The sequence below is a fragment of the Serpula lacrymans genome, assembly GCF_000218685.1.
Source record: "Serpula lacrymans var. lacrymans S7.9 unplaced genomic scaffold SERLAscaffold_6, whole genome shotgun sequence".
Lineage (NCBI taxonomy): Eukaryota > Fungi > Basidiomycota > Agaricomycetes > Boletales > Serpulaceae > Serpula > Serpula lacrymans.
In genome coordinates, this window is record NW_006763295.1 from 2,221,657 (window position 1) to 2,234,909 (window position 13,253).

General features: G+C 44.3%; 4 protein-coding genes across 4 annotated transcripts; 2 read left to right on the forward strand and 2 right to left on the reverse strand.

Moving 5' to 3' along the window:
- Positions 1–108: 108 nt before the first annotated feature.
- Positions 109–1,941, reverse strand: SERLADRAFT_437558 (glycoside hydrolase family 76 protein; the record flags this gene model as incomplete). Its single annotated transcript, XM_007317890.1, has 12 exons — positions 109–360; positions 423–434; positions 485–658; positions 718–738; positions 799–878; positions 936–948; positions 1,013–1,131; positions 1,196–1,262; positions 1,314–1,385; positions 1,438–1,587; positions 1,646–1,726; positions 1,795–1,941. 12 exons carry the CDS (start codon positions 1,939–1,941, stop codon positions 109–111), a joined length of 1,188 nt encoding a protein of 395 aa, XP_007317952.1.
- A 578-nt stretch (positions 1,942–2,519) lies between these two features.
- SERLADRAFT_388367 (uncharacterized protein) lies at positions 2,520–3,715 on the forward strand (the record flags this gene model as incomplete). Its single annotated transcript, XM_007317891.1, has 3 exons — positions 2,520–3,359; positions 3,424–3,538; positions 3,622–3,715. One exon carries the CDS (start codon positions 2,849–2,851, stop codon positions 3,032–3,034), a length of 186 nt encoding a protein of 61 aa, XP_007317953.1.
- A 409-nt stretch (positions 3,716–4,124) lies between these two features.
- On the reverse strand, positions 4,125–7,035 carry SERLADRAFT_437559 (uncharacterized protein; the record flags this gene model as incomplete). The annotated part of the gene is made up of 11 exons (XM_007317892.1): positions 4,125–4,343; positions 4,395–4,624; positions 4,686–4,827; positions 4,879–5,133; positions 5,192–5,341; positions 5,401–5,547; positions 5,715–5,904; positions 5,965–6,543; positions 6,593–6,684; positions 6,735–6,780; positions 6,839–7,035. 11 exons carry the CDS (start codon positions 7,033–7,035, stop codon positions 4,125–4,127), a joined length of 2,247 nt encoding a protein of 748 aa, XP_007317954.1.
- Positions 7,036–12,234: 5,199 nt separating this feature from the next.
- SERLADRAFT_437560 (uncharacterized protein) lies at positions 12,235–13,062 on the forward strand (the record flags this gene model as incomplete). The annotated part of the gene is made up of 1 exon (XM_007317893.1): positions 12,235–13,062. The coding sequence occupies one exon, from the start codon at positions 12,235–12,237 to the stop codon at positions 13,060–13,062; it is 828 nt and encodes a 275-aa protein (XP_007317955.1).
- Between the last annotated feature and the right edge of the window lie 191 nt (positions 13,063–13,253).

Consider the following 13,253-nt stretch of genomic DNA (forward strand, 5'->3'; position numbering starts at 1 on the left):
GATATTTACAAGAGTGAACGAATAAAGGAGATGATTTGTAGTTGCGAGTAGCTCAACAAGGGCCATACTGAATTTGGGATAAGATGGTGGGTCAATGTGGTTATGGGGTTATGGAAGATTGGAAGCACAAACCTTCGCATTAGATATAATAGCTTCCAGCCCACCTGCCGAAGCCTCCGGCTGGAAGACGGATCCACCTGCATTAGGGGCGTACCACACGGAGCCGATGTCATTGTTCGCGTTCATCCCGTAGTGAATCACAGCTGAATACTGAGATCCTAAGAACGAGCTATATTTTGCGGTGCGCGTAGCGTCGTTTGCGCTATCAAGGTAGTATTGGACATGTTTCGTCCATAAACCCTGTTTTGAAAACGTGACATGAGATTTCAAGCACGAAAAACAAGCTCATACGAGCTTCTAACCTTGAATATTTGCTGCAAAGAAATGGTAAGTTACCAGTCAATATAAGAGGGTAACGACGAACCTGATCGTGATCACATTGTGCACCTCCGGATGCAGCGTCATCACAGGATTCTTTTAATATATTATTGCTTGTCAGTTGACTGATAGTAGCATCGAGGCTGATCTCTGCCTGATCAAGAAGAGTCGAGTTGCCAGTGGCAGTATAAAGTGCACCGAGACCAGAAGCCACGACAGCCTGAGAACGCGGGGTTTTTTCAATTAGCAACTCTGCAATAAAGTCGTGGACATTCGTACTTGGTTATAAGTCCAGGCGGTCTATAAGTATGAATATCAAGAATGAGACGAGCGAGGCGTAGATAGAGCTGCTAGGCTAACCTGTCCGTTGTTCTGGCAAGTAGTTTGGTCTAGGCCATCGTTGAAAAGGCCATCTGAGCCACGCATACCAGATGCGCTCACTGCAGAGGGCACGATCAGCTTGTTAGGACAAGATTGTGTGTCGATAAATCACATACACCAAGCCCACTCCTAAAAATGATGCAATATTGTAGATCAGATCAAGGAATTTGATCCCGAAAATCAAATTTATTACCTTGTTGGCATTGTCGAGATAAGTCTGGTTTTGGTTTCTGTTGTATCCTTCTGCTGATGTAAGCAGGAAAAGTTGGTTGGTAATTGCATTCTTATAGTTTTGCGCAGAGGACCACCATACTACGGAAAAGGAAGAAATATCCGTCAACTTGTTTTGTATTGCGAGACGATAGCTGAAGCTTACCTCCTCCTCCGCACGAAGTAGTATCCCACTCTGCAGCAACGATATCGTATACCTTGGATGCGCTAGACTATTTCAAAAGCTTCAGAGCCAGAATGTTATAGAAAATGACCAGACTCACGAGATAAGCACTATTATCTTGGCCTCGGGCTGCCTTATAGTCGGCAATCTTCCAGAAGGCCAATATCACCCACTGTGATCGTCGCGTTCAGTTAGGCTCATAAATAATAGGACGTTCTCCATACCTGTGAGTCGTCGTAGCTTCCGCCCAAGAAGCTAACCCAGTCAGTGTTTGCATTGTTAGCAGCCTGGCCGATGTAGGAAGTGTCGGCGATTGTTCCCCAGGTATCTGAATCTGCAGCTAACATGAGGTTATGTAAGTCCTCGATGGTATTCTGAAGCAAGATCAGAGTCAGCTCATTGCACTGTGAACTACAACAGAGTTTGACAAACCGAGTCCGTCCATAGTTCACCACTGTTATATTGACCGGTGGAAGAGTCATAGTAGAGAGATTGTAACTCATTGGCAACAGTCTATGCGTGACAAGGGTTATTTAATACCACAAGAATAGCATGAGTGAAAACAGATAAGTAAAACGTACTGTTGCTTCTGTTAAGGTTGCCTGGCATTGACTACGGCGAGACAATGATGGGTTTGATAATGATAGGGCGCCCGTTAGATCAATGACCGAAGAGGATATGGAGATAACGGCCAATAGAGCCAATGATTTGAGTGAAATCCACGACATGTCGAAGTCAAGGTTTAAGTCGAGAAATGTTGCGTTTTAAACCGAATAGCAGAGGAGGTATAAATAGGAGCAGAATATGTTATATCCGCAAACGGACTACTAGTCCGTATGATATCGTCATTAACGTAATCCTTGAATGCTTGATGATTCTAAGATCGAAAAGCGATACCAGTGTGCTCAGCAGCCTAGGGAGCATATGGAGAATCTACCATCCAATATCCATAAAACCCTGGTGACCCATCACCTGTACCCCGTAGCACCTGAAACATTTTGCGTTCATCAAAGCCCCATGCGCAAACAGTAACAGAAGACTCACGACCACGATACACAAGAAACCAACGGGTACTCAGAATATCAGAATACCCATCGTACTACGGGAATGAGGCATCAGCTGACAGTAGACTGAAGCTGATCTGTAGCGAGGTAGACACGAGTTGCGCATCAACTCCCAAAAGCTGGTGTCACACGAGCCGCACATGATCCCAACACGCTCTCCCCTTAGTTCTTTTGGAAGAACGAGACTGACGTCAGGCATCATGATGCACCGGGTGTGGGGTAAAGCACAGGGGAAAGACTCCGGGTAGCTTTGTACTGGATTTACACGGGAAGAAGAGAGAGCCTCCGGAAATACCGCAATAGCTCACATGACTGGGGCTACGTCTGAGAGGGTGTGGGGTGGCAGGTAAGGGGAATCGTAATAGATAAGTCTTCAGATCCACGACGGTACGAAATAATTGTATGTTCGCATATGTCATCATACCCCTGTTGGATCGCCTGAGCAGATTCAGGTTCATGTCAGCCCCAGATCAGGCTGAGACTGACATTAGTGGGCAGTAGAACAGATATCGCCGCATTGAGCAAATACACGTCATACTCCCAGTACTAAAATGCTGCAAAGTGATTCTCAATGCGACAGACGAGATATCCGTCCGATCATGTGGCAGCTGCTGTACTTGAAGACCACAAGGAGAGGGGGCGAACAAAAGCCACGAGAAAGGTCACCAGGGAGCCTCGCCGGCAAGTCGAGACCGATGTAAGAGTAAGAGAAATAGAGCAAGATCATCGGATGAGCGGATGCATAGCAGGCGTATGACCCAATTCACGGACAACCGGGCTGAAACACGAGCGCTAGTCCGGAATCGGGTATAAAACGGACCATAGCATTGAGGAGTAGAGTGAAGGCTGGCAAGAAGGTAGCAGGCCAGATACAATAGTGCGAGAAGACGGACTCGTCAGGAACGAAGGTTTGCGAAGGGAAGGCTGAGAGCAGAAGTGGTATAAAAATAGAAAAGTGCACGGTCAAGAGCGACTGTGCTTCCGATGCCACCCTTCACAGCGTTACCGCACTGGGCTGGGAATGACACAGTCACATCTCTATGGTGTTAACAGTGCCATCTGCATTTGAGAGGATACTTATCCTTGAAAGTCCCGGTGTAGAGTTGATTAAACGATGTATCATCGATATGAAAGGCAGATACATACCGGTGTAATTTCCGAAAGCTCGTGCCATAAAGAGGCTAGGTTAAGCAAGGATCTTATGCCCACGAGTTTGCTGCATGACGTCGGCGGTGCCATCCAACACATTCGTGCTTAATCCCTATGACAAACACATCAGGTGCCAGTGGGTTTTGTGATCAGTTGATACGAAGATCTGATAGAAGAAGAATCGATATGACTTACAAGTCAGTATTCTGATAGACATATGTTCCGGTGACCTTGAACATAGAAGTGAGTGTTCCTTAGTACCTTGATCTTTACCGTACTCGCCAACCTCAAGGAATGAGGCTGACCTGGTGACCGTACTTACACCCACTTATTTGATTATCTAATTTGCCATATATGGCAGTCCTTGTCGTTCGCGGCACAGACTTTCCGGTCGTCGCTTTCGCTGAGGTGTACGCGTTACTCAGGGACATGGCGTGTTCAAAGAGTCATAGAAATGAAGTTTACTCTTACTTATGGCATTCAAGAATTGTACGTACTTCATTCAATTAAATGAAGTCTCGATTTCTCGGTCTGTTTCTATATTACATGTACAGAAATAGCGAACATTTAGGGTCAAGCCCCGCAAGGTTTTTTATGTTGAAGACATACACGACGAGACTCTTAATTATATATTTCAAAATTACTGTCTTCAGATCCCTCGATCTCTTCAGCTTCGCGATTTCCTGCTAAGCAATCCATTAGATGATATCGTCGGGGACAGGCGTTTCATCAGACGGGGCGTTACCATCATCAACAGGAGTAGTGACGTCTTTCTGTGCCATCTTGAAAACAGCCTCGTCACCTGACAAAGGAACTCCAGAAACGAAGGTCTCTGTCAGAGAACTGACAGTTGAGATCGCCATGTCAAGCACGGCCTCGACCCGCTTTCTTAATGCATCGTTCGTACTAGTCACAACCTAAGAATGACACGATCAGATCAGATAGACTATACAGATCGGAGAAGCTACCAAAGAAAGTAGATTGATCTGCGCATCTGCTTCGTCCAATCGCACAAGGAGAGACGGCTCGTTGCTATCATCTCCTTGCTCGTGCCCTTCGTCTTCTTCGTCAGGCATGTGGAGTTCTACTTCTCCGAAATGGGCCTCGAGGAACCACGCAAGACGCTGTATTCGCGTCACGGAGGACTCACCGTGCGATTCTGCGTGTGGGTGCGAGTGCGAATGGGGTTGTGATGTTACTGCATAAATAGGAACAGTGAGCCGCGTGACCTTAGTGCCTTGGATCCAAACTATAATTACGTTTGACAGATGCTGGACTCTTGTCGATACCGGTGATAAGAGCTAGAGTAGAATCAGCGATCATATCATTGCTCGCGCTCGAGTCCCATTCCAGGGTAAGCTCATGCTGCTGTGTTAGTTTTACATCGACCGCACCCATCACCTGACATAATAACGTTAAAAACATTGAATAAAGTCGTAAGGCGAGTCGTACCCGCATGGTCGGCACGCCATCCTTGTCTAGTCCCTCTTCGACGCTACCAAACATTCCATCTAAATGCCATCGGACGAGATCCCAACCAACTCCCAAGACGATCTTCTGTCGCTGCATCACCGTACACGTAGATAGACCTGTGAAGTCCTTGAGATCACGCGGGTCTAGGAGCGTATACGAGTAATCTTTCGATACTAGTAGGCCCGATAGAATACTGTTCGGCTCAGGCACCTTGTTCGCTAAAGTACCAATAGCCTAACAAAAAATGGTTTCATGCCCACGTTGAACAAAAGAAAGAAAGAAAAGTTCTCACTTTGGCTACCCGTTCACCTCTGAAGGAAAGCTCCAGAGTCTCTAGATTACGAGGTGTGTGAATTTTTACATCTTCATCTCGGTCCTTGTACCGAGACGTCATCGCCGCACGAAGACGACCCATTGCTGTTTGTTCTCCGTGAACCAGGACCTAAATGCCAAAACGGTCATACATGACGGTAAATACATACGGTGATACACAGAACATACGACATGCTGTGCCTTCACTTGTTCGATGAAATCGGAATTTTGCGTGTAATCCACATGTGCGCTGAAGGAGATATAGTCAACCGAGATCTTCCTCGGTATGGGGTTGCCCTTCAGCGACATAATCTCATCAGGCTCGTTCATGATGTCCTAGAAACGGGAATGATGAGTTCACGTTGGATATAGGAATGACTTAGTGGGTTGTGAAGGGGGGATGCAAACAATATGACCATTGCTCTCGTATGATACATATGGGACAGAGAGAAGTGCAGTACACCCGACTCCAACGCAACCAAGTCTAAGCCACCGTCACTCACCCTAGCCAGTGTACCCTCAACCGAATAACCGGTGACAATAAGGCCATTGCGGGGATCAGGTGCCCATAACTCCAATAGCTCTCGACTTGGACCAGATTGCAGAAATCCTGGGCTAGCTAATACAACACAAGGAGGTCCATCTGCAATTTTGCGCTCCCAGCCCCTTGGCTGAGCAAGGTTGGAAATATGTCTTTTTAGGTAAATTAAAACTCTCAATGAAAATGTCGATGAGTGGGAAAAAATTACATACTTGAAGACAAATGGATTGTCACGCTTTGCAAATCTTGAACGGATGTTCGCATTCATGGTGTGTATATATGTCTGATAGACAGCCATGCACTTGCGTGCGAGACTTGACGCATAGTAGATAGTAACATTGTGAAGGTCGGGATGCTTCTTCCAATACTCGTCCAGAATAAGCAACAGTTCTTGCGCTCGACCCAGCGCGAACGTTGGCAATAGCACATGTCCCCCCCGTCGTATTATGGAATGTACTAAACTTGTGAATCGTACTTCCTTCTCGTCCCTCGCTTCCAAGCTCTGTACGCCGTAAGTGCTTTCTACGATTAATACGTCGGGACGAACAGGTGGCACTTCTGCGCTGACAAGATGACGATCTTCTTCACGAGAGTAGTCACCTGTGTATAGTATTTTTAGACCAGCGATATCGATGAGGAACATGCAGGCGCCAAGAACGTGTCCAGCATGGTAAGGCGTAAAAGTAACACCTGGACATGGGGAGATGAGCTGGTGGGCAGAAACAGGAATGATTGACGAAAGAGACATCGTCATTTCGAGAGGCGAGAATAAAGCATCTGTGGAAGAGGTACTAGTTGTGGATGAGTTGCAGCAAAAGGAGGTTCAAAAAGAAGTAATACCTCATACGAACATAATCCTGCATCATAAATTTATGAACTGCTTTGGTGGGATGGGTCATGTAGACCTTTCCCTTCCCATCTCTAAAATTCGTCTGCAAGGAAAAGTCAGTAGAAGACTTGTAGTAAACATGTAAGAAACTACCTTTTCCATGATGTATGTCAATGCAGCAGCATGGTCAAGATGAAAACTATCATGATTCGGTCTCTCTTAGCCATAAGTTTTCAACTTAAAATAATGATACGTACTGAGTGATCAAGATTGCGTCGACAGTGCTCCAATCTAACTCGTCCACAAAAGGCAAAGACGCCATTCCACTATACGCTGGATGAACGCCTGCATCACAGACAATTGTTTTCCCTCTATACTGCAACACACAACACGACCTTCCGACCTCCTGGCCCGCGCCCAGTAGAGTAACGCTCAATGTTGGAGAATCGGCCATATCTGACGTTGGAAAGTTGGCGACTCAGCTAAGCTCGTGAGTTGCGAACGTCGCGACCCATGAGTGGAGGCTTTGTAAGCTGCACGTGGAACTCGACACTTCTCACGCTAGCTTCGCAGAGAAGCATACGAGTTGCACTCCGAGTCGTCGCATCTTCTAACAAATCTAAGTGAAACTACAATAGATGTCAGTTTAAGGTAATCTCTATGAAGTGTAATGTAATATACCTCAGCCGCTGTATAATGACTCCTAGGAGAACAACGGTGACTCCATGGAGTGGTGGCTATGCTCCATGGAGAAAAATGGCTTCTTTTGCAGAGACCAGGTTTATCTGGTTTTGTCAGCTTTGCCGAAACTAAGCAAAATAACCAATACAATGTGGCTTGCATGTGGCATTTGGGACCACTGTCCCCTTCATTATAGATCCTCCAGGTCAATGTTCTCATATAGAAAGCAAACAATAGGACTTTCTATCTCTTCAGCTTTCTCCCCCTTTTTCCTTCTCCTCTCCCTTTGTTTTGTGATCCTCCAAGGATTTTTTCTATCCTGCTTCTTTTGCATTCTTTCTCCTTCTTTTGCACAGGCATACTGTGTACATATGTGCTTATATTTCACTACATCAACCCCTGTACTTTACCTTGTACATCATCATAATTGCAATCCAGTCTTGTTTCAAATCTCATCTCATCCTATCAAGTATATAGGATCTCTCACAGAATTTCATGCTCAAGCCCACTGTCCTACTGCTGTTTGTGATTCAGAGTGGTCACAATACTTTTTGCTGCTACTACTGTTTAGTGTCATCAAATTTACTTTCCACTGCTGAAGTCACTGTTATTGTAACAACCTAGAGTTAGTTACTCTGGCGCACAACTAGAACCAACTATAGAGAGGATGATGAGGGAGTGGTTACCCTTTAGACTTCAACAAGTTAGTTGTGAGGATACAACAGAAGGACTCGCTGAGGAGTCTCCTTGGTTTATTGGTCTATATATAATACTACAGGTTTGTTTGTACAGTTGATAGAGGCAGTGGCTGATGATGTCATGGGGCCTAGCCCATGTGACCAGCTCCACTGCGTGAGAGACTTGTATCTAAAATAAGAAGAAGGGCAGCGCAGTGCGAGAAGGAGGAGTTTGAACAAAAGGGAAAGTGCTGCATGGCACAATGTGAGAAAACTACAGTAAAAGGTTAAAGAGGAGAATGAAATTTAAAGGTCCAAAAATGTGTTATTGTAACAGTTATCGCTTTCCATTAAAGTTCTTCTGGGAACTACAGTTTGTGTATCAGAAGCCTGCTATCACTGGGAATCTCAACATCCTGATTATTCTCAAACCTGCCTTGTGCTACAATTAGTAAGGTAGTGCTTGTCTTAATGAGATTTATGTCTGTAGAAATAAACACAATGTTCTCAGTCTTTGCAATAACAGACTGTGATATATTAACTACCTGTAGAAATAGACACAATGTTCTAAGGTAGTATTTTAGCTATGAGTAAAAATCATAATGTAAAATGTTCTTACCTCAGTTTTTGCAATAACAGACTGAGGTGTAAGTAAAATGTGTCTCGAAAAATAAGAATGTATCGGAAAAGTCCGAAGCTAAATATGGTAAGTAATTCATGTGCAAGACACTGTGCGTGTGGCTCAATAATGTAGGCTTGTGTACTGCAACTCTACAACATGTCTATACTCTTCTCAATCCCAATCCAGTCCAGTACAAAGCTCCTATCTTTCAACTACCCCTTCTTCTCAAACCCACACCTCTTGGGTCTTGTTTTGAAGGATCATAAAACTTACCACTCCACAAACAACCAGAGCACCCACCATTCTAGGAGGCCTAGCCCACAAACAAGTTCTATGGAATCTGGGAGGATTTTTTGTTGGTTTGTTCTTGTGTGTGGTTTTTTAACAGGCAATTTTCATCATCGGCAGTGGCAAGCCACTTTCATTTTTATCTCTAACATTGCTGTAAACTAATGTTTAGCTATAAGAGAGGTCTGTTTCATCTGTGAGATTGAATGTGAATTGAACCTCCCTGCATAATTCATGGCTGTGTATTTGCTGTCCAGAATTTCACATTAAATGTGGTCCCAAACTCCTCAAGCATATGGTGTTATGCACCAAAGTTGATTGGTAGTATGGACAGGTGTTAATAACAAAGCAACTATTTAAAAGGCTCACCTTTGCACCACTTAGGCACAGTGCCACGTGATATGGAATAGTAATTAATATTGCTTTTTTCAAAATTGTGGCTGATCAGCACCCACCTCTATTAGGCAATCAAGTTGCACCCACCTTTGATTTTCATTTGGTACTTTCCATGTTTTGGCATTTCAGCAACTTTTCATATCACCACTGGCTACACATTGCGTCCTCACTTTTGTTTTCCCTTACTCCCCTTCCCTTACTTAGCCTGTAACAACCAAGAGTTTAGCTACTCTGGCGCACAACTCAGACAAGGCTGTAAAGGTAGTGAGGGGAGTTGTTATGCTTAGGATAGGACCAAGTTAGTTGTGGGTAAACAACAGGAGGACTCGCTGAGGAGTCTCCTTGATCTATTGGGGTATATATACCACTACAGTTTGTTTGTACATGTGTACTGTACAGTTGATGGAGGCAGTGGCTGATGATGTCATGGGGCACAGCCCATGTGACCAGCTCCACTGCATAAAAAATTTGTATCTAAAAATAGAAAAGGCAGTGCAGCGCAAGAAGTGGAGTTTGAACAATAATGGAAAGTGCCGCATGGCACAGGGTGTGAAAACTACAAAAGAAAGTTGGAGAGGAGAATAAAATTTAAAAGGTCCAAAAATTGTGTTATTGTAACATAGCCCCACTATGGGCCCTCTTCTGTTTTTTCTCTTCTCACCAGACATTTGTTTTTGGCTCCCCATCTTAGTCCACTTTTTCATCACCTTGTCACTCCTCCTACTTGTCCTCCTTGCGCCTCCACCATATCTGATGTCACCTCTCTCCATCCACTTCTGCTGCTGATCCATCAACCACCACATGCTACTACTGGTTTCAGCAAAGCCCCAGCAGCCAGTCCAAATTGGGCAGCTGGTCCATCTTCATGATGTCAATATGCCATCATACACTATCAAATCATTGGTCACTCATCTTGCCTGGCTGGAGCAAGGCTGGGTAGGTTTTGAGCTGGAAAAGGCCCATCCTCTTGCGTTGCCCATGTACATTGCTGTCCCATTTGCTTGGGTATATTTATCCTTTGTGTTACAATTGATATACCAGCACCTACTTACACTTCACTTTTTTGTACTTTTACTTTTCTTTTTCCAAGTCACATGACTGATCATGTGACCATTTACTTTACTTTACTTTTTCGGACTTTTCATAGTCACATGACCAATCATGTGGCACATCACCTGACCAGTGTCTAGACTCATCATGTGACCAGTCACATGCTAGACATCGGACTTTAAACTTTATTTACAACTGTACAATACCTCATGTATTTTAGTATATATACTGGAGCAATACATGGGAAGGGACTCAGCGAGTCCTCTTCTAGTGTATACCAACATTAGTATGACAAGTTCCCTCCTATAATAGGTTGTACACTTCCCTTTCCTCCACTGAGTTGTTGTTGTGGTTGTGCTCCAGTGCCCCAAGACTGTGTCTTGTTGGTGTTGTCACACTTTGTCCATTATTGTCTTTGCTACAGCTACACTTACCACCCGCTACCTGGGACACACCTGTTCCAGATCAGAACTACTCCCTTCCCTCCCTTGTTTGACCAGGTGGTCCACTACAATCAGACCATTGGTAAAGCCATGGAACTGCCAGATTTGGACTAGGTGGTGGACTTGTGGCTCCATTTCCTTTTTTTCAGCAAGACATTCATTTGCATTCTTATGACATCATGATTTTAATTTTCTTGCTCTCTTTTTGCTATTGGACTTTATTTTATGGCTGTACAAACCTGTAACATTACATACACAGCATTCATTGTTCTATTCCTTTCTTTTCCTTATTTTAGTAATGTTATCCTGTACTACCTGCACAGGATTTGCCAGCACATATTCATTCCTTCACATTCTTTCTCATTCTTTTTGCATAGCTATACTGTGCATAGCCTTCCTTTCTTTTACTATGTAAACCCTTGTATTCTACCTTGTAAAAAAATAATCACAATCCAGTCTTGTCCTTGATTCTTAATTCTCAAGTCTCTATCCACTGCTACCTGTGATCCAGTGTGGTCACAACACTTCCCACTGCTACTACTGTTAACTACTATCATTTTCACTCTCCACTACAGAAGTCACTATCATCCCTTTTGATTAGAGTCTTTCTGAGCACTACAGTTTATGCGTCAGGAGTCTGCTATCACTGGGAACCTCATCATCTTGTCATTCTCAAACCTACATTGTGCTACAATTAGCAATGTAGTGCTTGCCTATATCTGTCTCAGCTCCATATTCAGTAAAAAGCCCCTATCTTCCTACTATCCCCCCTTGTCCAAACCCACACATCTCTGGGTCTCACTTTCAAGAATTCATTATATTTACCACTCCACAAACAACCAGATCACCCACTATTCTGAGAGGCAAAGCCCATAAACAAGTTCTGTGGAATCTGGGAGGATTGTTTTGTTAGTTTGTTTGTATGTGGTTTTCTAGCAAACAGTCTCCATCATCAACATCATATACCCTGGTCCGGTTCTCAAAGCCAATAGCCAACAAAAAGCCTTCATTGACCACATTATCTGTTACAATTTCTATTCTTTTTTACGGACTACTCATTTTCTTTACTCATTGGTTATACCATTGGACCAATGACTCATTTCCTTCCCATATATTTCCATTCTTTTTGCAGTCGCATTACTTTGTATAGTACTTAGTCGTCAACGGACAGACCAGCCCTAGATAGGACCTGACTTCTATCACCGATTCTATCTCCTATAAATACGCTTGTAACAGTAGTAGTACTCTTCAATACAATTCTACGCAGCTTACGCTTACAAAGCTAGACTCCTAAGGTCAGGCTTTCATTTGGAAGAAGACCAACTCTCATTGGAAGAACTCTATTCAGAACTACATTCTCAAACTTGTCTTCGGATAAGTCTCTTTGAAACCTCAATGAACCCTCAGACTTTGTTAAGCACTTTGTGTGTAACAAAAGAATTGTATTCATACCAGAAGTCCCATCTATTTAGGTTTGGGAAGAAAAAGTCGACAAGATGTCGCAACAACCAACACCCAGATCTCAGAGAGCAGGAAGAAGCTCAGACGATTCACAAACACAGACAGCAACACCCCCAGTATCATCCAGACAAGGAAGGACAGCAGCACCACCTCCCTTTCCCCAACCCGACGTCGCTCAACTCCACACCAGAGAACAGGCGGACACATTTTACAAAGCCAGAACACATTGGCCACAGTTTTACGCAGAAAGCCACCCACAACTAATACCCAGAACACAACACGATCCCCCAGTAGTTGCAGCAGACGTCTACGACAAAAACGACTTTGAAGAATATGCAGCGGAAGGTGAACCAATACCACCTCCCACACCACAGATACTTCACACAGCACCCAATCCATCTCCAGTTCCACCAACACGCACCATGTCTAATGCTGCAGCATCCAAACCCACAATGATTGGAAAGGTTGATGACTTCAATGGGACCCCAGATAAGGCCCAAAGATGGATATCATCCACTGATTTACACTTCAATATCAACGACACCATTTACACCTCTGACAAGAAAAAGGTGTACGTGGCCCTCAGCTACATGAAGGATGGAACCGCCGCCTCATGGAGTGAAGCCAAGATGACCAAATACAAAGAGAAGAACACCTACCCCACGTGGGCAGACTTCATGAAAACCTTCACAGCCAGTTTCAGAATGGCAAACGTCAAAGGAACAGCCTCGGCTGCCTTGATGAAAATGAAAATAGAACCAGGAGAAAATGCAGTGGCATTTAACTCAAGGTTCATGCTAGATGCCAGAAAGAGCGGCATCAACAATGAAGCCATGATCATGGTTTATCAGAAAGCGATCTGACCTCCCCTCCTCCATGGAGCACTCACCGGAAAAGAACTGATCACCATCAAAGATTGGATGAACACAGTGGCAAATCTAGACACCAACTGGATCAGTGCCAACACCATCTCCGAAGGGACTTGGGGGACTAGAAATAAGGAAAAACAAAACAACAAAAATTGCAAAGGTGGACCATCCACCAGCGCAAAAAG